Source organism: Bos indicus, chromosome 7 (assembly GCF_029378745.1).
Source record: "Bos indicus isolate NIAB-ARS_2022 breed Sahiwal x Tharparkar chromosome 7, NIAB-ARS_B.indTharparkar_mat_pri_1.0, whole genome shotgun sequence".
NCBI classification, from domain to species: Eukaryota; Metazoa; Chordata; class Mammalia; order Artiodactyla; family Bovidae; genus Bos; species Bos indicus.
This window is the reverse complement of record NC_091766.1, coordinates 10,130,232-10,158,154: the sequence shown is the minus strand read 5'-3', so window position 1 is coordinate 10,158,154 and position 27,923 is coordinate 10,130,232. Positions and strand designations below refer to the sequence as shown.

Sequence of the window (27,923 nt, the reverse complement as noted above, 5' to 3'; positions counted from 1 at the left end):
AGGCTCCAAGCTCATCTAAGCACCAAGTCAGCATGACTCCTGTTTAACCAGAGCTTTCAGTCTACCCCAGCATGAGGCCAGCTCTTGCAGCCCAACTGCCAGGCCCATTCCAGTGTTCCCTGATGCCTCATCAACCTCTCCAAACCCAAAGTCAAGGTCTATCCCCAGGGCCCCAAGCATCAGACCTTATCAATCACCTGCCCAGACATAAGACCTGCCCATTTTAGGACTCCAGAAGGAAGCTGACCAAAAGACATAATCATCTGGCCCATGACAGACTGTCTGGTGAAGGACTTTCTATGCCAAGACAGGAAGAGATACCAACTTCTTTAAATGCACACTGATGCAAGGCTGTGAGGATCACAAGTACTCAAGGAAAATAAGAAACCACTTAGAGGACTTCCCAGGTGGCGCTGTGGTAAAGAATCTACCTGCCAAGTCAAGAAACACAGGAGACATGGGTTCATGCCTGTATCCAAAAGACCACTGGGTAGGAAATGGGAAACCACTCCAATATTCCTGCCTGGAAAATTCCATGGGCAGAGGAGCCTGGCATGCGACAGTTTATGGGGTTGCAAAAAGTCAGACATGACTGAGCACACACAGACTGCAAGAAAACTAATACAGCTCCTATGAATGCCCCTAAAGAAATAGAGCTCTGTAAACTGTCTAACTAAATATATATAATAATCCTCTTAAAGAAATTTAATAAACTGCTTGAAAACAAAACACAGAAAAAATCAAACAAGGAAAACAATGACTGTTTCTTTTCTGTGCAGAAGTAACTGGGCTTATATTTTCAAGATGACCCTTAATAATACAGAGACCAGAACTCAACCAACATGGTAACAATTCATGGGATGTCTTTGCAACCAGATTAATAAGGTGTAAAGGTACATGGTGTGGAGGAGGGACACCTGTGACTTGAAATTACTTCATCAGGGAGGTCACCTTGTTGCTCAACATTCTCTGACATCATCTCTCATCACCCTCCATCTTTCTCATTCCCCTACCAGACACTGCCTTCCTTTCCTATACTTGACTGATTGAAACAGGCACCTTCCTCAGGACTTTTGCAGGGGCCATGCCCTCTGCCAGTCATACACTTCCCCAGATGAGTTCATTCCCCCTGCTGTCTCTTCCTTAAAGTCTCTTTTGAAACATAATCTTGACTGCAGTCCTGCCAGAACACCCAATAAAAAATAGTGGCTGCTCTTCACTCTTTCTTTTATACCTGCTTCTGTTTTCTTCATCACACTTGTCACCATCTGACCTATTATATCATTATTTTATTTGTTTGTATTCTTTCTCTGTTACTGGATTGTATAGATGTTTTTTCCTCGGTATCCAATACTCCTTGCCTGGGTAGTGCCTGAAAAATATCTGATACTCAATATATATTCCTCAATTAAATGAAAGATATTTTTAATAAAAATGGTATAAATTATGCTTGAAAAAGATCCTGAGACTAGTAAAGGAATTCCTGGCAAGAAATGGAAATAGAATATCCTAAAGGGGCTGCTGCTGCTAAGTTGCTTCAGTCGTGTCCGACTCTGTGCGACCCCATAGATGGCAGCCCACCAGGCTCCTCTGTCCCTGGGATTCTCCAGGCAAGATACTGGAGTGGGTTGCCATTTGGCACTGATTCATAAAGAAAATATTAAAATGAAACTTCTCTGCTTTCACTGTTTATAATAGCCAGAACATGGAAGTAAACTAGACGTCCATCAGCAGATGAATGGATAAGAAGGTTATGTGGTACATATACACAATGGAGTATTACAGCCATTAAAAAGAATATATTTGAATTAGTTCTAATGAGGTGGATGAAACTGGAGCCTATTATACAGAGTGAAGAAAGCCAGAAAGAAAAACACCAATACAGTGTACTAATGCATATATATGGAATTTAGAAAGATGGTAATGACAACCCTGTATATGAGACAGCAAAAGAGACACAGATGTATAGAACAGTCTTTTGGACTCTGTGGGAGAGGGAGAGGGTGGGATGATTTGGGAGAATGGCATTGAAACATGTATAATATCATATATGAAATGAATTGCCAGTCCAGGTTTGATGCATGATACAGGATGCTTGGGGCTGGTGCACTGGGATGACCCAGAGGGATGGTATGGGGAGGGAGGTGGGAGAGGGGGTGTAGGATGGGGAACCGTGTACACCCATGGCAGATTCAAGTTGATATATGGCAAAACCAATACAATATTGTAAAGTAATTAGCCTCCAATTGAAATAAATTTATATTAAAAAAATAAACTTCTCTGCTTTAAAATTATATGACAGTGACTGGAAAAGGTCAGTTTTCATTCCAATCCCAAAGAAAGGCAATGCCAAAGAATGCTCAAACTACCACACAATTGCACTCATCTCACACACTAGTAAAGTAATGCTCAAAATTCTCCAAGCCAGGCTTCAGCAATACATGAACCGTGAACTTCCTGATGTTCAAGCTGGCTTTAGAAAAGGCAGAGGAACCAGAGACCAAATTGCAAACATCCACTGGATCATGGAAAAAGCAAGAGAGTTCCAGACAAACATCTATTTCTGCTTTATTGACTATGCCAAAGCCTTTGACTGTGTGGATCACAATAAACTGTGGAAAATTCTGAAAGAGATGGAAATACCAGACCACCTGACCTGCCTTTTGAGAAATCTTTATGCAGGTCAGGAAGCAACAGTTAGAACTGGACATGGAACAACAGACTGGTTCCAAATAGGAAAAGGAGTATGTCAAGGCTGTATATTGTCACTGTTTATTTTGACTTATATGCAGAGTACATCATGAGAAACGCTGGACTGGAAGAAACACAAACTGGAATCAAGATTGCTGAGAGAAATATCAATAACCTCAGATATGCAGATGACACCACCCTTATGGCAGAAAGTGAAGAGGAACTCAAAAGCCTCTTGATGAAAGTGAAAGTGGAGAGTGAAAAAGTTGGCTTAAAGCTCAACATTCAGAAAACGAAGAATATGGCATCTGGTCCCATCACTTCATGGGAAATAGATGGGGAAACAGTGGAAACAGTGTCAGACTTTATTTTCTGGGGCTCCAAAACCACTGCAGATGGTGACTGCAGCCATGAAATTAAAAGACGCTTACTCCTTGGAAGAAAAGTTATGACCAACCTAGATAGCATATTCAAAAGCAGAGACATTACTTTGCCAACAAAGGTTCATCTAGTCAAGGCTATGGTTTTTCCTGTGGTCATGTATGGATGTGAGAGTTGGATTGTGAAGAAGGCTGAGAGCCAAAGAATTGATGCTTTTGAACTGTGGTGTTGGAGAAGACTCTTGAGAGTCCCTTGGACTCCAAGGAGATCCAACCAGTCCATTGTGAAGGAGATCAGCCCTGGGATTTCTTTGGAAGGAATGATGCTAAAGCTGAAACTCCAGTACTTTGGCCACCTCATGCGAAGAGTTGACTCATTGGAAAAGACTCTGATGCTGGGAAGATTGGGGGCAGTAGGAGAAGGGGACGACAGAGGATGAGATGGCTGGATGGCATCACTGACTCGATGCACGTGAGTCTGGGTGAACTCCGGGAATTGGTGATGGACAGGGAGGCCTGGCGTGCTGCAATTCATGGGGTCACAAAGAGTCAGACACGACTGAGCAACTGAACTGAACTGAACTGAACATGAGCTTGTGTGAATATTAATCTTTAAAACACTTTATTGGCAGTCACTTGTACCACATGGAACCAGAAGTTACCCGAATTTCAGAATGACTTCTGGAATTTTCAGAGGCACCAGGAATGCAGCCCCCATATTGGGACTTATCCACTCCAAGCACCTGGTTCATTGATGGGCTTCCCAGGTGGCACAGTGGTAAAGAATCCACCTGTCAATGCAGAAGACACAGGAGACTTGGGTTCAATCTCTGGGTTGGAAAGATCCCCTAGAAGAGAAAATGGCAACCCATTCCAATACTCTTGCCTGGAGAATTTCATGGACAGAGAAGCCTGGCAGGCTACAGTCCTTGGGGTCACAAAGAGTAGGACATGACTAAGCCGGTGTGCACACACTGGTTGCTGCTGCTGCTAAGTCACTTCAGTTGTGTCCGACACTGTGTGACCCCATAGAAGGCAGCCCACCAGGCTCCCCTGCCCCTGGGATTCTCTAGGCAAGAACATTGGAGTGGGTTGCCATTTCCTTCTCCAGTGCATGAAAGTGAAAAGTGAAAGTGAAGTCACTCAGTCGTGTGCGACTCCATGCGACACCATAGACGGCAGCCCACCAGGCTCCCCCGTCCCTGGGATTCTCCAGGCAAGAACACTGGAGTGGGTTGCCATTTCCTTCTCCAGTGCATGAAAGTGAAAAGTGAAAGTGAAGTCGCTCAGTCGTGTGCGACTCCATGCAACACCATAGACGGCAGCCCACCAGGCTCCCCCGTCCCTGGGATTCTCCAGGCAAGAACACTGGAGTGGGTTGCCATTTCCTTCTCCAGTGCATGAAAGTGAAAAGTGAAAGTGAAGTCGCTCAGTCCTGTCCGACTCTGTGCGACCCCATAGACGGCAGCCCACCAGGCCGCTCTGTCCATGGGATTTTCCAGGCAAAAGTACTGGAGTGGGGTGCCATTGCCTTCTCCTGTGTGCACACACTGGATACATAAATGTAAATGCAGTTTTATTTTGAGAGGTTAAGACAGGAAAAGTAATTCACATCAAAGATAAGGTCTCATATTCTTCTTTTTTTTTTTTTTTACTTTACAATATTGTATTGGTTTTGCCATATATCAACACGAATCTGCCACGGGTGTACACGTGTTCCCAATCCTGAACCCCTCTCCCACCTCCCTCCCCATACCATCCCTCTGGGTCATCCCAGTGCACCAGCTCCAAGCATCCTGCTGGGCATACACAATGAAGAAACCAGAATTGAAAGAGACATGTATCCCAATCTTCATATTCTATTTCAAATGTTATTATCTAGATTTCTACATTACTTAAAGTCCATATTAATAAAGATATTCATTATTTTCATTTTATTACTCTCCATTTTCTGTAAAGGTTATTCTCAATATAATAAATGGGAATATATATGGGTCTGTGTGTGTGTACATGTTTGTGTGTGAGTGTGCTTTTTAAAATAAAATATATACAGATAATTGGAAAAGACTCTGATGCTGGGAGGGATTGGGGGCAGGAGGAAAAGGGGACAACAGAGGATGAGATGGCTGGATGGCATCACTGACTCGATGGATGTGTCTGAGTGAACTCCGGGAGTTGGCGATGGACAGGGAGGCCTGGCGTGCTGCAATTCATGGGGTCCCAAAGAGTCAGACACAACTGAGCGACTGAACTGAACTGAACTGAACTGAATGCACACATATACATAGACCCCTTACCCTTCAATGTATTCTTTGGACTATACAAGTATTTTTGCAGTTTTCATTTCTTTTCTCACAGCATCCCTTTTCTGCATGGCCTTCAGAAGTAAAGAAACAGAATGTTTGGGCATTTCCTTTATAATAATTACATAACAAGGCAGAAAAACTTATTAGTATACTTCCTCAGGTTGGCTTTCCCTGTGGTAAAGAATCTGTCTGACAATGCAGGTTTGATCCCTGGGTCAGGAAGATCCCCTGGAGAAGGAAATAGCAACTGACCCCAGTGTTCTTGCTGGGAGAATCCCATGGACAGAGGAGCATGATGGGCTACAGTCTAGGGAGCCTCAGAGTCAGTCACGACTGTGTGATTAACACACAAAGGGAAATTAGAAGGAAAAAAAAAAAACCAACAACTTGGCACTCATAGATATAACAAAACTTAAGAGAGTAAATTTAAGTTAAAAAAAAAGAGTGAGTTATCTAAATTATATAAAGAGGTTAAAATCAAAATATAAATTCCAAGAAAAATAGAAGAGATACGTTCTATCTTCACAGTCTGACAAAACATTGGCAACATTTGGCTAAGAATTTGAGCTTTGCTATCACAGGTACTCCTTAAGCCCTAGGACAACTGGACCCTTTATACTTACCTTTCCAAAGAACATGTTTAGACCCCTCTTTAAGTTTTTATTTCTCAGGCTGTAGATGAAGGGGTTCAGCATAAGTGTGACCACAATGTACATCACTGAGGCTGTTGCACTTGAGTTTGAGCTGTGAGTAGCAGCAGAGCTAAGATACATCTTAAGCCTGTACAATAAAATAAGGAGACAACTGAGAGATGAGATGCACAGGTAAAAATGCTTTATTGTTCCCCTGACCTGATGAGATTCTGTGTATGAAGGAAACTTCCTTAGAATAAGAGTAAAGGATACACATGAAGGAACCATCAGCCAGAAACAGAGCTACAGATTACATCACCACATTATTGATAAAGGTGGCAGAACTGGCAAGTTGGATCATCTGACTGAGTTCACAGAAAAAGTGTGAGATTTCTAAGACGTTACAGAAGGTTAGTCACAACACCATTAAGTTTTCTAACAAGGAATGCAGGACATTGATGACCCAGGACACCAGCACCAGCAGTCCACAGAGCCGGGGGTTCATGATGACCATGTAGTGCAGGGGTGACAGATGACCGCATATCGATTAAAAGCCATCACTGTCAGGAGAAAGATATCCAGTCCAGCAAAAAAGTAAGAAAAAATGAACGTGGATGCACAGCCTTCATAGATGATAACTTTGCTCTGTCTCTGGATGCTCCACAGCATCTTTGGGATGGTGGTGGAGGTGAAACAGATGTCTACAAAGGACAGGTTGGAGAGGAAGAGGTCTGACTGGACAGCAATGATAATGAGTAGGTTTCCAAACACACTGATCAGGTGCATGGAGAGAAAAATAACAAATAAGAGGGTCTGCAGTTCTGATTCCTCTGAAAATCCCATAAGAAGAAATTAAGAAACTGCTGTTAGGTTCCTTGGTGCCATGTGGTGGTGTAGACTATGAGAAAAGGGGAAAATAACATGACTAATTTTCACGCAAATTGGCATTACTGCATTGTTGAAATGCTATCATTTATATTTTACCATAAAGAAATTAATTTCAGTATTTTGTGCATGGATTTCATGCACTGTAGGGAGCTTCCTATGTCATCTCTAATTAGGTTTGTCAGTACAGGTGGCCATGAGGCATGGGATCCTGTCCCCATAGTCACCTAGGGTTCCATGACTCTTCCTCCTAGTTCCACACCTACAGTGACTGAGGTTGTTGAATCTTACCACACTGAACATGTCATGTGTGTGCATGCTAAGTCACTTCAGTCTGTTTGACTCTTTATGACAAGATAGACTATAGCCACCAGGCTCCTCTTTCCATGGAATTCTCCAGACAAGAATACTGGAGTGAGTAGCCACTTCCTTCTCCAGGGGATCTTCCCTACCTAGGGATCAAACCTGAGTCTCCTGCACTGCAGATGCATTTTTTACCATCTGAGCCACCACGAACATGCCATAGCACCCTTATAACCCCAGCTCCACCACCTACCATCACTCTAACCTTATGACATCATATGTCCCAGGAGTTCCCAGGTGCATCAGAAAATCTACCCACCCAGAGTACCAGGCAACAAGCCAGCCACACTGTCAGCAGCAAGGTAACAACAGTCTAAGAGACACCAGAAACAATAACTAAGTCTCAGGATGACACCTCTGATAGAGGCGATGGAAGGTGGAACGAGCAGAACAAAAAACAAAGGCAGTTCAGGCAGAAGAAATTTGTAATTGCTATACTGTCACCTACTGGACAATGAAAGTAAAACCTCAAATTTTTATGGTTGACCTTCTTTTGTTTATTTTTTTTTTAATTTAATTTTATTTTTAAACTTTACAATATTGTATTGGTTTTGCCAAATATCGAAATGAATCTGCCACAGGTATACATGTGTTCCCCATCCTGAACCCTCCTCCCTCCTCCCTCCCCATACCATCCCTCTGGGTCATCCCAGTGCACCAGCCCCAAGCATCCAGTATCATGCATTGAACCTGGACTGGTGACTCATTCCATATATGATATTATATGTATTTCAATGCCATTCTCCCAAATCATCCCACCCTCTCCCTCTCCCACAGAGTCCAAAAGACTGTTCTATACATCAGTGTCTCTTTTGCTGTCTCGTATACAGGGTTATTGTTACCGTCTTTCTAAATTCCATATATATGCGTTAGTATACTGTATTGGTGTTTTTCTTTCTGGCTTACTTCACTCTGTATAATAGGCTCCAGTTTCATCCACCTCATTAGAACTGATTCAAGTGTATTCTTTTTAATGGCTGAGTAATACTCCATTGTGTATATGTACCACAGCTTTCTTATCCATTCATCTGCTTTTAACTGATTCTGAACCAGGGAAAGGTAAAAGCTGGATTTAGAAAAGGCAGAGGAACCAGAGATCAGGTTGCCAACAACTGCTGAATCATAGAAAAATCAAAGGAATTCTAGAAAAGTATCTTCTTCTGTTTCATTGACTATGATAAAGCCTTTGACTGTGTAGATCACAATAAACTGGACAATTCTCAGAGATGAGAAAATCAGACAACCATACCTGTCTCCTGAGAAACCTATATGCAGGTCAAGAAGCAACAGTGAGAATATTACATGGAACAACTGACTCGTTCAAAATTGGGACAGGAGTACTTTAAGGCTCTACATTGTCACTGTGCTTATTTATATGCAAAGTACATTACATGAAATGCTGGGCAGGATGAATCCCAAGCTGGAATCAAGATTGCAGGGTTTATTGCCACCATCTTTCTAAATTCCATATATATGTGTTAGTATACTGTATTGGTGTTATCAACGACCTCAGATATGCAGATGATGCCACTCTAATGGAAGAAAGTGAAGAGGAACTAAAGAATTTCTTGATTAGGATGAAAGAGGAGAGTGAAAAAGCTGACTTAAAACTCAACATTCAAAAAACTAAGATCATGGCATCCAGTCCCATCACTTTGAAAGGCCTGGCTGCGAGCCATGAGCTACACCGGGATTTGTGACCTCCAGAGGAGAAGATTTTGATCCGGGGTTAAAGACGAGGCTTGATCACTCAAAGCTTTCGTGTAATAAAGTTTTATTAAAATATTAAAGAGACAGAGGAAGTTTCTGATATAGATATCAGAAAGGGACAGAAAGAATGCCCCTCTTGCTATTTTTTTAGCAAGGAGTTATATACCTGGGAGAAGGCAGTGGCACCCCACTCCAGTACTGTTGCCCAGAAAATCCTATGGATGGAGGAGCCTGGTAGGCTGCAGTCCATGGGGTTGCTGGGAGTTGGACATGACTGAGCGACTTCACTTTCACTTTCCACTTTCATGCATTGGAGAAGGAAATGGAAACCCACTCCAGTGTTCTTGTCTGGAGAATCCCATGGACGGAGAAGCCTGATAGGCTGCAGTCCATGGGGTCACACAGAGTCGGACACGACTGAAGCGACTTAGTAGTAGTAGTAGTAGTAGTAGTAGTAGTTATATATCTGTTAACAAGTTGCTAGTCAAATAAAGAATCACCTCAAAACTGAAAGAGTTCCGCCAGGCCCCTCTCCTATAGCATGCATTTTAAGATAACATTGGCACAAGGTGAATTATCCCCACCATAAAACAATTGACATGAATCTTAAAGAAAGGTGGATTTCCAATTAAATAAATAGCTTCATGAGCATAGATTAGGAGAACATTTCCATGAGTAAGACATACTGGTTTGTTGGGCCATTTTCTGTTCAAGGTTTGAGTCTTAGGCTGAACCTTTTAGAAGAAAGGCAGATTCCAAGGCAAATACATAGTTCATTAACATAGCTTAAGAAAAACATTTCCATAAGAAAAATTCATTGGTTAGCTAAAGGTTTGAGAAAAGTTAAGTTTAGGGGGAACCAGGTGTCATCATAACAACAAAGATGTATGGCAAAACCAATACAATATTGTAAAGTAATTAGCCTCCAATTAAAATAAATAAATTTAAATTTAAAAAAAGAAACCTCCTTTTAATTTTGTATAGAGAAGGGGAAAAAAATCTGCCACTTGCAGTTTATTTCCTTCACTTGGGGGCACCTAGCCTTCCTACCTGTTACCCTCTCAACTTCATGGCTAATAAATGTGGGAAAAGTAGAAACAATGACGTAATTTATTTTCTTGGACTCCAAAATCATTGTGGATATTGAGTGCAGCCATGAAATTAAAAGACCCTTGCTCCTTGGAAGAAAAGCTATGACAAACCTAGACAGTGTATTAGAAAGAAGAGACATCACTTTGCCAACAAAGGTCCATATAGCCAAAGCTATCATTTTTGCAGTAGTTATGTATGGCATTCCGTCCCACCACTTCATGGGAAATAGATGGGGAAACAGTGGAAACAGTGTCAGACTTTATTTTTCTGGGCTCCAAAATCACTACAGATGGTCACTTCAGCCATGAAATTAAAAGACTCTTACTCCTTGGAAGGAAAGTTATGACCAACCTAGATAGCATATTCAAAAGCAGAGACATTACTTTGCCAACAAAGGTTCATCTAGTCAAGGCTATGGTTTTTCCTGTGGTCGTGTATGGATGTGAGAGTTGGACTGTGAAGAAGGCTGAGAGCCGAAGAACTGATGCTTTTGAACTGTGGTGTTGGAGAAGACTCTTGAAAGTCCCTTGGGCTGCAAGGAGATCCAACCAGTCCATTGTGAAGGAGATCAGCCCTGGGATTTCTTTGGAAGGAATGATGCTAAAGCTGAAAGTCCAGTACTTTGGCCACCTCATGCGAAGAGTTGACTCATTGGAAAAGACTCTGATGCTGGGAGGGATTGGGGGCAGGAGGAGAAGGGGACGACAGAGGATGAGATGGCTGGATGGCATCACTGACTCGATGGACATGAGTCTGGGTGAACTCCGGGAGTTGGTGATGCTCAGGGAGGCCTGGTGTACTGCGATTTATGGAGTCGCAAAGAGTCGGACATGACTGAGCAACTGATCTGATCTGATCTGATCTGATGTACAGATATGAGAGATGGACCATAATAAAGAAGATTAAGCATGAAAGAATAGATGCTTTTGAATTGTGGTGCTGGAGAAAACTCTTGAGAGTCCCTTGGACTGCAAGGAGATCCAACCAGTTCATCCTAAAGAAAATCTGTCCGGAATATTCATTGGAAGGACTGGTACCGAAGCTGAAGCTCCAGTACTTACCATGTGATGTGAAGTCAGTCTTTCCCAACTCCATGTGAAAGATAGTGATGCTGGGAAAGATTGAGGGCAAGAGGTGAAGGGAATGAAAGAAGATGAGATGATCGGATGGCATCACTGACTCCATAGACATGAGTTGGAGCAAACTCTGGGAGACAGCTAAGGATGGGGAAGCCTGGAATGCTGCAGTTCATGTGGTTGCAAACAGCTGGACATGACTTAGGGACTGAACAACAAGTTCCCTACTTCAAATGCTCCAGTACAGGAACAACTCATCACACACTAGAAAGAAGTAAAGTAACGCTACCACAGAAAGAAAATAATTCCCCAGAAACAAAGCCTCAAAGCACAGGATATTGCATTCTGGTGTTAGTTGCTCAGTCATGGCTGACTCTTTGTGACCCCATGGACTGTAGCCCACCAGGCTCCACTGTCCATGGAATTCTCTAGTCAAGAATACTATTCCCTGCTCCAGGGGATCTTCCCAACTCAGGGATCAAACCAAAGTCTCCCACATTGCAGGCAGATTCTTTACCATATGAACTCAAAGTATCTGCCATGAAGAAACTACAATTTGAGTTCAAAGAATCTGCCATGAAGAAACTTCAGTTCAGTTCAGTTCAATTCAGTCGCTCAGTCGTGTCTGACTCTTTGTGACCCCATGAATCGCAGCACGCCAGGCCTCCCTGTCCATCACCAACTCCCGGAGTTCACTGAGACTCACGTCCATCGAGTCAGTGATGCCATCCAGCCATCTCATCCTCTGTCGTCCCCTTCTCCTCTTGCCCCCAATCCCTCCCAGCATCAGAGTCTTTTCCAATGAGTCAACTCTTCGCATGAGGTGGCCAAAGTACTGGAGTTTCAGCTTTAGCATCATTCCATCCAAAGAAATCCCAGGGCTGATCTCCTTCACAATGGACTGGTTGGATCTCCTTGGAGTCCAAGGGACTCTCAAGAGTCTTCTCCAACACCACAGTTCAAAAGCATCAATTCTTCCATGCTCAGCCTTCTTCACAGTCCAAGGCTCACATCTATACATGACCACAGGAAAAACCATAGCCTTGACAAGATGGACCTTTGTTGGCAAAGTAATGTCTCTGCTTTTGAATATGCTATTTAGGTTGGTAAAACTTTTCTTCTGAGGAGTAAGCGTCTTTTAATTTCATGGCTGCAGTCACCATCTGCAGTGATTTTGGAGCCCAGAAAAATAAAGTCTGACACTGTTTTCACTGTTTCCCCATCTATTTCCCATGAAGTGATGGGACCGGATGCCAAGATCTTCATTTTCTGAATGTTGAGCTTTAAGCCAACTTTTTCACTCTCCACTTTCACTTTCATCAAGAGGATTTTTAGCTCCTCTTCACTTTCTGCCATAAGGGTGGTGTCATCTGCATACCTGAGGTTATTGATATTTCTCCCAGCAATCTTGATTCCAGCTTGTGCTTCTTCCAGTCCAGCGTTTCTCATGATGTACTCTGCATATAAGTTAAATAAACAGGGTGACAATATACAGCCTTGACGAACTCCTTTTACTATTTGGAACCAGTCTGTTGTTCCATGTCCAGTTCTAACTGTTGCTTCCTGACCTGCATACAAATTTCTCAAGAGGCAGATCAGGTGGTCTGGTATTCCCATCTCTTGAAGAATTTTCCACAGTTTATTGTGATCCACACAGTCAAAGGCTTTAGCATAGTCAATAAAGCAGAAATAGATGCTTTTCTGGAACTCTCTTGCTTTTTCCATGATCCAGCAGATGCTGACAATTTGATCTCTGGTTCCTCTGCCTTTTCTAAAACCAGCTTGAACATCAGGACGTTCACAGTTCACATATTGCTGAAGCCTGGCTTGGAGAATTTTGAGCATGCTATTGATACTTCACAGAATAAGCTTCTCTAAATTTAGACAGACAATCCATACAATGTGATAAGATGGGTTAAAATATTTTATAATGAGGGGATAAATTACAACTATTTACTTCAGATATAAATATGGAATTCTTAATGGTTTTAACTGAGCTTCCCAGGTGGTGCAATGGTGAAGAATCTGCCTGCCAATGCAGCAGACACAAGAGACATGAATTTGATCCCTGGGTTGGAAGATCACTTAGACTAGGGAATGGCAACCCACTCCAATATTCTTGCCTGGAAAATTCCATGGTCAGAGAAGCCCGGTGAGTTACAGTTTGTGGGTTCTCAAAGAGCACACACACTGAGCGACTGAGCACAAACACACAAACACACACACACACACATATACATGAGAAACCAAAGAGGGCACTGCCCAATGTTTTGGATTACATAAACAAAGTAGTCCCTCTTATAAAAAGGGAAATAAAATTTTGATAAGAATATTATGGGCTGTGTCCTTACAAAATGTCAATGCACTGACCAGCAAAGAGAACGATTCAAGACAGTTACCTCAGTCTCACTTATTGGAGAAATCTCAAAGTTGGGGTTGGGATAAGATGCTGGGAGTTTAGACTCTGGTAGGATTAGAGAATGGAGAAGAATTAATAAAAACTGAATTTGCCTGGCTTATAACCTGGTCTCCTGGGAACAGAGAATGAACAGGAAAAACAAAACAAAACAAAACAAAACTTTTTGTCCAGACTAAGTCCCACAGGGAATTCATGTGCCTGTAGTTCATTTATCAAGAGGGAAATGTACCTAATGAGCACATGTAAAGCATTGTAAATGTCTCCTCTGCTGCATCCCTGAGCTTGTACAGCCTGGGCGTGGAGTAGACTAACTGTTGCATTTGGAGTCCTAAGTCTGAGTAAAGAAGCAGTGCTTTACCCCCTCCTTCCTGCTCTCTCAGCTGAAGACAGAGCTTCAGTCTCCATTATCATCCACCCAGAAGGGATTCAGACTTCCATAAGGAGCCCTCTGTTCATAGTCCCATGCAGGTGAGTCTGAGACCTCAAAAGATACTGCTAAAAATGTTCAGATAAAAAGAAATCCTAAAAATGTACATTAGAAACAACTCATCCTAACTCAGTGTCCAGAGACCACTATGGCTGTTTGCTTGGTTGATTAAAATATCAATATATTTTATGATGCTAGAAAGACAAGTGGACATTGAATTCAATGACAATGTTCAGTGGAATGGAATGGAAGCCCAAAGAGAAGAGGGATGAGAGGCATAAAGTGTTTGAGTAAAAGTAGAACTTATGCCCAATATTTTATTAAATAATTGGGGTGAAAAATATTGTGCATGTGTGCTTTCTAAGTTGGTTCGGTTTTGTTCAACTCTTTGCAATCCTATGGATTTCAGACCACCAGGCTCCTCAGTCCATGGGATTTTCCAGGCAAGAATACTGGAGTGGGTTGCCATTTCCTCCTCCAAGGGATCTTCCCGACCCAGGGATCGAATCTGCATCTCTCACATTTGCTGCATTGGCAGGGAGGTTCTTTACTACTAGTGCCACCTGGGAAGTCCTAAATATATCAGGTATTAGCTTTGGAGTGATGCAGAATGAATTTAAGACATTCTTTTATGACTTTTATGGTGGGGATTTTTTTTTCTCACCAACTGGTTGTTTGCCATTTAGTTATTTTATTAGGTACAAATGTATTTGAGAGGAATTGTGAGTCTATATAAATTTTGTGTGGTCAAATCTAGCAATCATTTATATTATGTTTTATGCATTTCTAGTGTATCAATACTACAAAAATATAAGAAAGTGAAGTTCAAATTCTGGCTCTAACTGTGGATGACTTCGTCCCCCAGGGTACATCTAACAATGTCCAGAGTCTTTTATGACTGTGACATATTGAGGGCTCGATAAATGTCAGGGATGCTGTAAACATCCCACAATGCACAGGACAGACCCTCACCTCAAATAATGATCTGGTCTAGAATGTCAATTGTGCCAACTCTGGGGAACCCTGAATTAAAGAATACCTGTATTTTGAATATTTATTGCTATCTTCAATTTTTTCCTTAAAATGTTGTAACATTTTCTTTACATTTCCTGCCAGAGAAGTTATAGAGGACTCCTAGTTCAGAAGCACTCAGCCTCAAACTGACAAATATATTTTCCACAGGAGAATGATATGAAAGAGATTCTGTGTTGGTTTCTCAAGTCATATACTAGATTAGAGCAAAACTTTGAGTATGTGGTCACCATTTTGATTTCCCTGTTATTATTTTATACCCATATATTACATGTCATTCTGTCTATAGTAAATAGACTTTCAAATACTTTTTTTAAACAAATGATTGCTTTTCAATTGACTTTTGGGGCATATTCTTGACCAAAAATTTTAAGAATATTTTAGTTAGATTGGTGGGTGAGTGGAAGGGAGATTATATACCAAAACATTCTATGAATGTAATATATCATATTATTCTTATTTGTAGGTCACTGTCAATGTAATTAATTCATATCAATGTCATGAATCATTACTGTTATATCTACTGCTCAATTAATTTTCAATACTTCATTTAATTTTTCTGATTACACTTGCTTCAGAATCATACTATTTAACCTGGTTTCATTCTCTTTGTCATATTTTTACTTCCTAGCTTTTCATTTTTCTAAATTACTTTTGGTACAAGTGCACATCTAGTCACACACTTGTGTATATAATTCAATGTCCTCAGATGACTAATACAAAGAACATTACTCAGTGATAAGAGTAAAATTGTTACACTGTGGGTAGGTTTTATATGGATGGACCATACAGATCATTAGTTGTTGGATGAAAAGCAGAAGTAGGACTAGAGTGTGCCCACAGGACTTATGGGAAAAGTGATCAAAACCCAAGCATAACAAAGAGATGATGTCACTCTTCGGGAAAAGGGAGAGTCTTGCCTTGTCTACTGTCAGACCTATAAAACCAATTAGTCAAATAGGTATTAAGCAACCCCAGAAAAATAAGTATTTCTGCCTGATATTAAAGAAGGTCAATATTCAATCCATATTTCATTATGCTTTCTATATATCCATTTGTGAAATGTTGGCTCAGTCCTTTTGCCCACTTTCTGTTGGGCTATCCAATCTTCAAATGTTTCAAATCATAAAGATATCACTATTTTATCATTTGAATAAATATTTTTGATTTGTTATTATTTTTCCTGGATATCCAGGAAAAAATAAATTAAAACAAACAAACAAACAAAAAAACAGCACATGAAATGTCACCAGGACCGAAGAAACCTCTTTACCACAGTCTCTCAGGAGACATTTGAGTTTTTTAGGTCTTTATTCCCTCTTGTGTCCATTGCTCTCTCTCTTTCTACCCCCTCCCCAATCCCTCTTTGTCTCCTGATGTACACATATACTTTAAAATTCAAGTTTTGAGACAAGATAAATATATATATATTTATTTATTTATTTATATATATATATATATAGAGAGAGAGAGAGAGAGAGAGATGTACATACATTGAACAAGTTTTTTATTTTATATTGGAGTAAAGCCAATTAACAATGTTGTGATAGTTTCAGATGAACAGCAAAGGGACTCAGCCATACTTATACATGTATCCATTCTCCCCTAAACTCCCCTTCCATCCAGACTGAGACAATGTGGAGCAGAGTTCCCTGTGTTATGCAGCAGGACCTTGTTGGTTATCCACTTTAAATATAGCACTGTGTTCATGTCCATCCCAAACTCTCTAACTGTCCCTTCCCCTCATCTTTCCCCCTGGCAACCATAGGTTCACATTCAACTACTTCTTAATGATCTTTAATACAAGTGTAAAATGGCCATACCAAAATTAAATTCCAAGTATATTGGTACCAAGAATACTTACAAACTGGAATTTTTGGATACCACTTTTTATAACCTGATCTTATCAATGGGAGTTGTATCAAACTCTAACTTAATCAAGGTAGCTAGGGATGAGGGGTGAAAAACATAGAAGTAACATAGCTTAGGTGGCCAGTGTCTACTGTGTGTGCCTGTGTGTGTGTGCGTGCCTGTGTGTGTGTGTGCGCGCATGTGTGTGCCTGTGTGTATGTGTGTGTGTGTGCACACATGTGTGTGTGTGCCTGTGTGTGTGTGTGGTGCCTGGTGGAGTATGAGAAGTCCTCACAGTGGTGGTACTGAGTTCATGTATTCCAAGGTGACTCCAAGAATCTGCCTGCATTCAGGAGACCTGGGGCCAATCCCTGGGTTGGGAAGATCACCTGAAGGAGGGCATGGGAACCCACTGCAGTATTCTTGACTGGAGAATCCCATGGGCACAGGAGCCTGGCGGGGTGTAGTCCTCGGGGTCATAAAGAGTCAGACACGCCTGAAGCAGCTGGGCACAGCAAGGTCAACAAAAGTGATCCATTTAAACACATTGGACATCCCTGCAATAATTTCATAAAGTACTAGTTACATGCGGTGGATGAAAGTCTTATGATTTGAAGTTTCAGCACCACCAGGGAAGTCACCTTGTTCCTCAGCCTCCTCTGACACCATCTCTCCTCATTCCCTCTTGCCCTATGCCCTCCCCACATTGGTTTCCTTTTTTCTCTTAAACTTGAACACTTTAAACAAGCACTTTCCTCAGTGCATTTGCACTGGCTATCCTCCCTGTCAAGCATACACTTCACCTGATATGTTCATGGCTCCTACTCTTTCATCCTTGAACCTAAAAAACAGCATGCCTTCTCTGCTTTTTCCATAAAACCTTTCAGGTTTCTTCATAGCAACAGTCAACATTCAAAAGTTAACTTATAAGCTATATATATATATATATATATATATATATACATATTCAATATATATTCACATATATATTCACATATATATGGACTTCTCTGGTGGCTCAGCAGTAAAGAACCCACCTGCAATGCAGGAAACTCAGAAGACCGGGGTTCTATGTTTGGGTGGGGAAGATCCCTGAGGAAGGCATGGCAACCCACTCCAATGTTCTTGCCTGGAAAACCTCATGGACAGAAGAGCCTGGAGGGCTACAGTGCATGGAGTGGGAAAGAAGCCCCTGAGCACACACATACCCACACACATATAAGACTTATGTTTACTTTGTGACTGGATTCTTGGAGATTTTGTTGTTTAGAACCCTATACTCATTGCCAAGACATCACCTGGAACATGATCATCACTCAGTTCATAATCCCCAAATGAATGAAAGTATTTCTTATGTGGAATAGATGACATCCCGGGAAAGAAGCAGCAAGTGGGACAACCTTGTCAGTTCCAGATGACACAGAAATTCCCTAAAGGGGAGCAAATCCATGAACAAAGCAGAACTTAGTTAAGCAAATATATTTAAATACAATTAGGCAAAATATAAATAATAGTTTTTCAATGATGTGAGCAATGTCTTTTTTTGTGAAAATTAGACATGATATTTTCCCCTTTCCTTTAGGTCACCTCCACCACATGGTACCAAGGAACCTAACACATGTTTCAGGTTTTCTTCTTCTGGGATTCTCAGAGGAAACAGACCTGCAGCTCATCATATTTGGGCTTTTCCTCTCCATGTACCTGATTACTGTGTTTGGAAACCTGCTCATCATCCTGGCCATCAGCTCAGACTCCCACCTGCACACCCCCATGTACTTCTTCCTCTCCAACCTGTCCTTTGTAGACATCTGTTTCACCTCCACGACCATCCCAAAGATGCTGTGGAACATCCAGACCCAGAACAAAGTTATCACCTATGAAGGTTGCATCACCCAGGTGTATTTTTTCACACTGTTTGTAGGGTTGGATGACTTCCTCCTAATGGTGATGGCTTATGACCGATTTGTAGCCATCTGCCACCCCCTGCACTACAAGGTCATCATGAGTGCCCAGCTCTGTGGACTGCTGGTTCTTGTTTCCTGGGTCATCAATGTCCTACATTCCTTCTTGCAAACTTTAATGGTGTTGAGTTTGTCCTTCAGCAGAGAGGTGATAATTCCTCACTATTTCTGTGAACTGAAACAGTTGGTCCAACTTGCCTGTTCTGACACTCTTCTTAATGACATGGTGATATATTTTGCTACTGTCCTGCTGGGAGGTGCTCCCTTAGCTGGTATCCTTTACTCTTACTCTAGGATAGTTTCCACCATATGTGAAATCTCATCAGCTCAGGGGAAGTATAAAGCATTTTCCACTTGTGCATCTCATCTCTCAGTTGTCTCTTTATTTTATTGTATGTGCTTAGGAGTATACCTTAGCTCTGCTGCTACCCAAAGCTCACATTCAAGTGCAACGGCCTCGGTGATGTACACTGTGGTCACACCCATGCTGAACCCCTTCATCTACAGTCTGAGGAACAAGGACATAAAGACTGCTCTGAAAGCATTCTTTAGGACAATGATTAAAACACCAGTTGTCCTAAGCTGATGAAGGGAGCATGACTGGAAGATTTAAAACCTCACAGGCAGAAATTGCAATTTTTGAGATCAGATTGTGGAAGCAGATGTTGCTCTGTCCTTTATTTCTTGAAATTTCCATTTATTTGATCTCACCTCTTTCATATAATTTATGTAACTCATTTGATTAAGCTTAGTGATTTCCCTCTTATTCAAGAGTTATTTTAATAAAGGATAGTCATGAGTTGTACTGCTCCTATGCAGGGAAAACTACTGAAGACATTCACCGCTATCTGTGTGTTTATAACAAGGAAAATTTCAGACCATTGATTTCATGTTTGTGTACATCTTTCCTTTGTATTATCACTTTAGCTGCTTTTTCTGATATTTTGAACTTTGACATACACTGTATCTTGCTAGTTGTCACTGTATTTTATTTGCCTCTTTAGGATTCTCTTCCTTATTCAGTTTTGTTTCCACAATACCTATCATGTGTGTCCATGCTTTGCTCAGTCATGTCTCTTTGTAACCTTTTTGACTGTAGTCTGCCGGGCTCCTCTGTCCATGGGATTCTCCAGGCAAGATAACTGGAGCGAGTTGCCATTTCCTCCTTCAGGGGATCTTCCTGACCCAGGGATCAAACACCATATCTTAAGTCTCCTGCATTGGCAGGCAGGGGTTCTTTACCACTAGTGTCAGCTGGAAAGCCCCTGAGGCATCATGCTCAATTCAGTTCAGTCGCTTAGTCATGTCTGACTCTTTGCAACCCCATGGACTGCAGCACTCCAGTCTTCTCTGTCCATCAGGAACTGCTGGAGTTTACTCAAACTCATGTCCATTGGGTCGGTGATGCCATCCAACCATCTCATCCTCTGTTGTCCCCTTCTCCTCCCACCTTCAATCTTTCCCAGCATCAGGGTCTTTTCAAATGAGTCAGTTCTTTACATCAGGTGGCCAAAGTACTGGAGTTTCAGCTTCAGTATCAGTCCTTCCAATGAATATTCAAGACTGATTGATTTCCTTGAAGATGGACTTGTTGGATCTCCTTGCTGTCCAAGGGACTCTCAAGAGTCTTCTCCAAACCATAATTCAAAAGTATCAATTATTTGACCCTCAGCTTTCTTTATAGTCCAACGTTCACATCCATACATGACCACTGGATAAACCATATCTTTGCCTAGATGGACCTTTGTTGGCAAAGTAATGTCTCTGCTTTTTAATATGCTATCTAGGTTGGTCATAACTTTCCTTCCAAGGAGCAAGTGTCTTTTAATTTCATGACTGCAGTCACCATCTGCAGTGATTTTGAAGCCCCCCAAAACAAAGTCTGACACTGTTTCCACTGTTTCCCCATCTATTTTCCATGAATTGATGGGACCAGATGCCATGATCTTCGTTTTCTGAATGTTGAGCTATAAGCCAACTTTTTAACTCTCCTCTTTCACTTTCATTAAGAGGCTCTTTAGTTCTTCTTCGCTTTCTGCCATGAGGGTAGTGTCATCTGCATATCTGAGGATATTGATATCTCTCCAGACAATCTTGATTCCAGCTTGTGCTTCATCCAGCCCAGTGTTTCTTATGATGTACTCTTCATATAAGTTAAATATAAAGCCTTGACACACTCCTTTCCCTATTTGGAACAGTCTGTTGTTCCATGTCCAGTTTTAACTGTTGCTTCTTGACCTACATACAGATTTCTCAAGAGGCAGGTCAGGTCGTCTGGTATTCCTATCTCTTGAAAAATTTTCCACAGTTTGTTGTCATCCACACAGTCAAAGGCTTTGGCATGGTTTATAAAGCAGAAGTAGATGTTTTTCTGGAACTATCTTGCTTTTTCAATGACCCAATGGATGTTGACAATTTGATCTTTGGTTCCTCTGCCTTTTCTAAATCCAACTTGAACATTTGGAATTTCAAGAAACAGATGGACAACATGAAAATGAAATATTTTGCCAAGTAACATTAAGTGTATTTAAACATTCTTTTTTTATATCACACATATCTATTATATATTATTATATATTATATATTATTATATATAATATTATATTATATTATTAAATATATATTGTATATTTTTAAATTTTATTTTATTTTTAAACTTTACATAAGTATTAGTTTTGCCAAATATCAAAATGAATCGGCCACAGGTATACATGTGTTCCCCATCCTGAACCCTCCTCCCTCCTCCCTCCCCATACCATCCCTCTGGGTCATCCCAGTGCACTAGCCCCAAACATCCAGTATCGTGCATCGAACCTGGACTGGCAACTCATTTCTTACATGATATTTTACATGTTTCAGTGTCATTCTCCCAAATCTTCCCGCCCTCTCCCTCTCCCACAGAGTCCATAAGACTGTTCTATATATATTATATGATTATAATATTATAATATATAGTATAATATTATATAATATATTTATTCAAACTTGTGTTCTCTTGGAAACTCTACCTGAAGACATGTATATGGTAATATATTTGAATTGTTCAATATAATTATGTGTGTGATATTTTTAAAAAATGTTTAAATACCCTTAATGTTACTTTTGAGTTTTAACATCCTGGAGGCTCAGCAGGCTGAAGGATTCAGGTTAGAACCTTCATGTTTTTCTATCTTTGTCCAGTAGGTGGCGACATGATATAGCTTCCTCCCCCCCCCCCCCCCCCCCCCCAATTCTATCTGAGCTGCCTATGGTTATGAATCTGCACTTCAGACCCTCCATGGCCTCTGTCAGAGGAGTTACCCTGTGCCCTAACTATTGCTTCTTGTGCCTCTGGGGTATGGTACCTTGCTGTTGTCAGTGCTTCTGGCGTGCTGCTTGGGACGCAGGGTAGGTAGTTTTCTGATATGCTTATGATGCTTTTCTGTGTAACTTTTCTGAGATCTCCTGAGTCACAGCTTCTGCTGCCATATGGGGCAGGATGATGGTAGTCGGTGGAGCTGGGGTGGTAGGGGTGCTGTGGCATGTCCAGTGTGGAAAGGTTGACCAGCTGTAACACTGCAGATATGGAGGTGGGAGAAGGGGGCACAGGGTCATGGACACCTAGGTAGCTGGGGGCGGGGTCCCATGCCCCACTGCCACCTCTGCTCCTCCCTCTGCTGCAGGCACCCGATGCTGATATGCCACAGTTGGTGCCACCTCTCCTGCTGCTTCTACCTTCCTTGGGGTTGAATTTATAAAAACCAAAAGGAAACACAGCCAGTAAGCTAAGAACCTGAGGAAGCTGCTTGTTCCACATGTTCAAGTGCAAACAAGGAAGCCAGTGGGGCAGAGGGATAAGCAGGAGGGGGAGTGATTAGAGATGGTGTCAGGGATGCTGAGGAACAATGTGGCCTTCCTGCTACAGCTGAACCTTCAGTCCACAGAGAATCCCTCCTTCCATGTGCTTCCTTGCACATTATCAATTTAGCTATAAAACCATGCAGTGAATTATATCAGATTCCATTCTTAGTTCCATCTGTTGACTGAATTCTGACCTGTGTATATATGTCATTTAGCATATGAGTCCAGGTGCCTCTGCTTTAAGAATTGTTCTCCCTTTCAAGGCACAAGCATGCACACACACACACACACACATACACATACAAACACACACACACATGGACATACCCACACCATGTTCTTTTCGGTTGTGTCACTACCATGTTTGGTCAGACAGATTCACACTCTTTACACTGTGAGTGATTACAGCTCAGCTGGTCAGGTCAAATTATTATTCTCCAAAAGGATATGTAATTTTTGCCATGAAATTCCAGTTTATAAACTTCTCATGGAACAATAAATGTGGGGTTCATTTTTGGTATAGCTAATTTCTGCTTGGTATTTAGAGAATAATTAAAAGGACGAGAGTGAAAGAAACAGAGAGAAATGAAATGGACCTATGGACATTAAGGGAAAATAATACCCAATATACTAAAATGACCCCTGGGACAATGCAATAATGAGATATCCTTGCTTCATCAACATTCCAACTCCAGTGACATCTCCTTGATGTCTAAAAAAATAATAAAGAAAAATATCTTTTGTCCAGGGACATAAAAAATGATATGACATGGAACATCTTACAGTTTGCATATCCTAATAGGAAAATAAGCAATTGGAATATAAACTACTAATTCAATATCAGAAATAGTCAAGATACAACAGAAATTGATATGTTGTATGTGAAGCTTATGAAGCAGTAGAAGGCTTCTTTTCCTGAAGGACTTTCCCTATTTGTTTCCTCCTGTTCAGAAAAAAATTCCTATACTTATTTTCTACTTTTACTGGCAGCATTTTATCCCTCCTATTCCATCTAACAGGATTTCCCTGGTAGCCAGAAAATAAAGAATCTGCCTGTAAATGCAGGAGACATAGGTTTGATCACTGGGTAGAGAAAATCCCCTGGAGAAGGAAATGGCAACCCACTCCAGCATTCTTGCCTGGGAAATTCTATGGACAGAGAAGCTGGGTGGGCTACAGTCCATAGGGTCACAAGAGTTGGAGAAACTTAGAAATTAAACCACCACCATCATTCCCTCTGAGCTTCCACTGTTATCATTTAATTGTCAACATTGACACTTGCATTTTCTTTCTTTTTTAATTAAATTTATTTATTTTAATTAGAGGCTAATTAGTTTACAATATTGCATTTTCGAGTGAAATGTTCACTTTATTTTTAGATCATAAATAAGTACATTAACATTAGGAAAACCAGAAGAAAAAAAACCACAGTGATCTGGCCTCCTGACTTCAAGTACACACTCTTGGCTTCCATCCTCTCTGATGCTCTCCTGCAGCATCTGTGGAACTATCAGAATCACCTGCCTGTAGATTGAGAGAGAAAGCTTTCCCTGTAGAACTCAGAACTCATCCCTAAATGATTACTGATGCAGACAGAAATTTTGTCCCCAAATATGAAAACAGAAGTGACTAAATTAAGCATTGGTTGCCAGACAGATGCAGAACTTCAAAAGCAAGAACCAGGTCCTCCCCAACAAACATGGCAGAGGCTGAGCGACTGCAGCAGAGAAGATATTTACAGCTTCCTGTGTCAGCTCATTAGGCATGGTTCCTCCAGTTACTCCAATCTATAACTACATGATTTCCTATGGGGACACTTTTCTGGACACAATGGAATTTTTTTCCCCTGCTGATTCTCTGTTCCTAAGACACTGCATTATAAGTTAGGTGAATTCATTTTTTATTACTCCTTCCTCTTAATTATCTTGCTTCCAAAGCCCTAAGGTTCCCAGCATCATCATGTCCCTGAGCACAAGATTTTCTTTAAATTGTAACATTCAGGATTTGTCTTGACTAGGTCCCTTGGGTCTTTAATGCTTTGACTTGGGGCAGGGACAGAACCACTGAAATCTCTAAACATTACTATTCTCCTCTTCAAAACAGGGGATGACTTTGCTACTTTAGAATAAAACCACAGTTAATATACTCTTTGGATGCATGATAGTTTCTCCAAGTCAATTAGAAAATTCCGGTTATATCAGAAGTTAAGAGCTATTCTTTAATGCCTCATTACTAATGTTTGTACGTATATAAAGAGAGATATTTATATGTTGATATGCACCATAAACTATCTTAGCGTATTATATGTGTGTGTGCTGTGCTCAGTCACATCTGAGTCTTTGTAACCTCCATGGAATTTTCCAGACAAGAATACTGGAGTGGGATGCCATTTCCTTCTGGCCTCTAAACAAAGAGGAAACCATATCTCATACCTGACTCAAGCCCAAGCCCTCCATACCTCCTAGAAAGATGATTGCAATCAGTACACCCCAAAGAAAGGCATGAATTGTGATAACATCAGATCTAGCTCTTCCGGTAAAGCCACTGAGCACACATCAACAGTACATGCCTGTTCCCACAAAAAGACACCATTCTAAGACAGTGAGAATTAACTGTGGCAAATAGTTTCAGAAAACAGACAAAGGTAAGTAAAATGAAAATACAGGGGAATTGTCCCAACTTAAATAACAAGATATCATGCCTAATAAACAGCTAATGAAAGAGAAACAGTTTACCAGGTTTGGAATCAATGCATTAGTAAAGATATAAAACTCCATTTTCTCAAGCTAAAATGATTCAATAAATCTTCCAAAAGAAGTTTTATTTCCAGTATTCACCCTGTGCATTTTGTTAATAAGTGGAAGATCATAAAATATTTAATTTTCTGTAAAAATGACTGTTCAATCAGTTATAATTTTAATAGGGAACTATAAAGCTAGCTTGAACTGAACATTACATTAAATGAAATGAACAACTAGAAGTAATTAACAGTTATCCAGGTGATACCAAAGAATGCATAAGCTAGCTGAAATATAGAATCATGGAAATGATTCAGTCAGAAAAGAAAAAAAAATTAAAAATGAGAATAATTTGAGAGATGTTTGACTACATTAAGAACACCAACACTAGAACAATTTCAGTATCCAGGAAGGAAAAGACAGATAAAAACGTAGTCAAAACACATCTGATAAACTTATGTCTGAAAAGTTTCCAAACCTGTGTAAAAAAGCAAATTCAGATACCAGAAGCAAAAAGAGTCCCCCCAAAATGACAGCAATAAAACCTGCACCAAGATACAGCAATTAAAACCACAAGTTAAAGATACGGTTTTCTAAAGCCAACAAAATAAAACAGTGTCATGTAAGATGGAAGCACATAAGTCTATCAGCTGACTTCTTTCCTTTTTTTTTTTTTTTTGCAGAAACTTTGTACGATAAAATGGGGAGGCATTATATATTTCTTTTTTTTTTCCTTTTTTTAATATAAATTTATTTATTTTAATTGGAGGCTAATTACTTTACAATATTGTATTGGTTTTGCCATATATCAACATAAATCTGCAACAGGTGTACACATGTTCCCCATTCTGAACCCCCCTCCCACCTCCCTCCTTATACCATCCCTCTGGGTCATCCTAGTGCACCAGCCCAAGCATCCTGTATCATGCATCAAACCTGGACTGGCAATTCATTTCACATACGATGTTATACATGTTTCAATGCCATTCTCCCAAATCATCCCACCCTCAACCTCGCCCACAGAGTCCAAAAGACCGTTCTATACATCTGTGTCTCACTTGCTGTTGAGAGGGAAAAACGTGCAAACTAGGGCATTCTACTCAGAAAGAGTAACATTCAGAATTGAAGGAGAGATAAGGAATTTTTCAGCCAGTCAAAGACTAATAGAATTTATCAATTCTAAACATACTCTACATGGAATATTATAGGACCTTCTCAAAGAAGGAAAGAAAAAAGGCAAAACAAGTGGGAAGAAACTATAAGAAAGAGAAAATCGTGCTAGTAAAGGCAAACGTGTAGAAGGGCTGAGGATCAAATCACTTAAGCAAGTATGAAAACTTAATAGACAAAATAATTCTAAAATCAAGTATAGCTACAATAAGAATTAAAGGGATAAATAGGGAGGTATCAAATGTGACTTCAAAGGCACAAAATGTGGGGCAGGGAGTGAAAATGTAGTGCTATTAATATGTGTATGAACTTAAAAGACAACTAGTTTTTAAAAGTAGACAACATTGTATGTCATCATATGAAGACCCTTTGTTTATCATACATCAAAAATCTATACAAGGTAAAATCTAGAGAGAAAGGAACACAAGCATATCACTAAATAAATCATCAAATCATAAGAAATACAATATATAGAAAACTATAAAACACTGGTGAAAGAAATCAAAGAGGACACTAATAGATGGAGAAATATACCATGTTCATGGATTGGAAGAATCAATATAGTGAAAATGAGTATACTACCCAAAGCAATTTATAGATTCAACGCAATCCCTATCAAGCTACCAACAGTATTCTTCACAGAGCTAGAACAAATAATTTCACAATTTGTATGGAAATACAAAAAACCTCGAATAGCCAAAGCGATCTTGAGAAAGAAGAATGGAACTGGAGGAATCAACTTACCTGACTTCAGGCTCTACTACAAAGCCACAGTTATCAAGACAGTATGGTACTGGCACAAAGACAGAAATATTGATCAATGGAATAAAATAGAAAGCCCAGAGATAAATCCACGCACATATGGACACCTTATCTTCGACAAAGGAGGCAAGAATATACAATGGATTAAAGACAATCTCTTTAACAAGTGGTGCTGGGAAATCTGGTCAACCACTTGTAAAAGAATGAAACTGGACCACTTTCTAACACCATACACAAAAATAAACTCAAAATGGATTAAAGATCTAAACGTAAGACCAGAAACTATAAAACTCCTAGAGGAGAACATAGGCAAAACACTCTCTGACATACATCACAGCAGGATCCTCTATGACCCACCTCCCAGAATATTGGAAATAAAAGCAAAAATAAACAAATGGGACCTAATTAACCTTAAAAGCTTCTGCACATCAAAGGAAACTATTAGCAAGGTGAAAAGACAGCCTTCAGAATGGGAGAAAATAATAGCAAATGAAGCAACCGACAAACAACTAATCTCAAAAATATACAAGCAACTCCTACAGCTCAACTCCAGAAAAATAAACGACCCAATCAAAAAATGGGCCAAAG

The 27,923-nt window shown here is 40.5% G+C and overlaps 2 protein-coding genes across 2 annotated transcripts in view; one reads left to right on the top strand and one right to left on the bottom strand.

Moving 5' to 3' along the window:
- LOC139184054 (adhesion G protein-coupled receptor E2-like) overlaps window positions 1-27,923 on the bottom strand; it is a 1,114,856-nt gene that overhangs the window by 446,851 nt on the left and 640,082 nt on the right. The gene's annotated exons all lie outside the window — the stretch shown is intronic.
- On the top strand, window positions 18,461-19,411 carry LOC109560867 (olfactory receptor 7A10-like). Its single transcript, XM_019963339.2, has one exon. The coding sequence runs from the start codon at window positions 18,461-18,463 to the stop codon at window positions 19,409-19,411; it is 951 nt and encodes a 316-aa protein (XP_019818898.2).

Excerpts from the sequence above, each read along its gene's own strand:
- LOC109560867 (XM_019963339.2), top strand. The coding sequence starts at position 18,461 with ATGGTACCAAGGAACCTAACACATGTTTCAGGTTTTCTTCTTCTGGGA.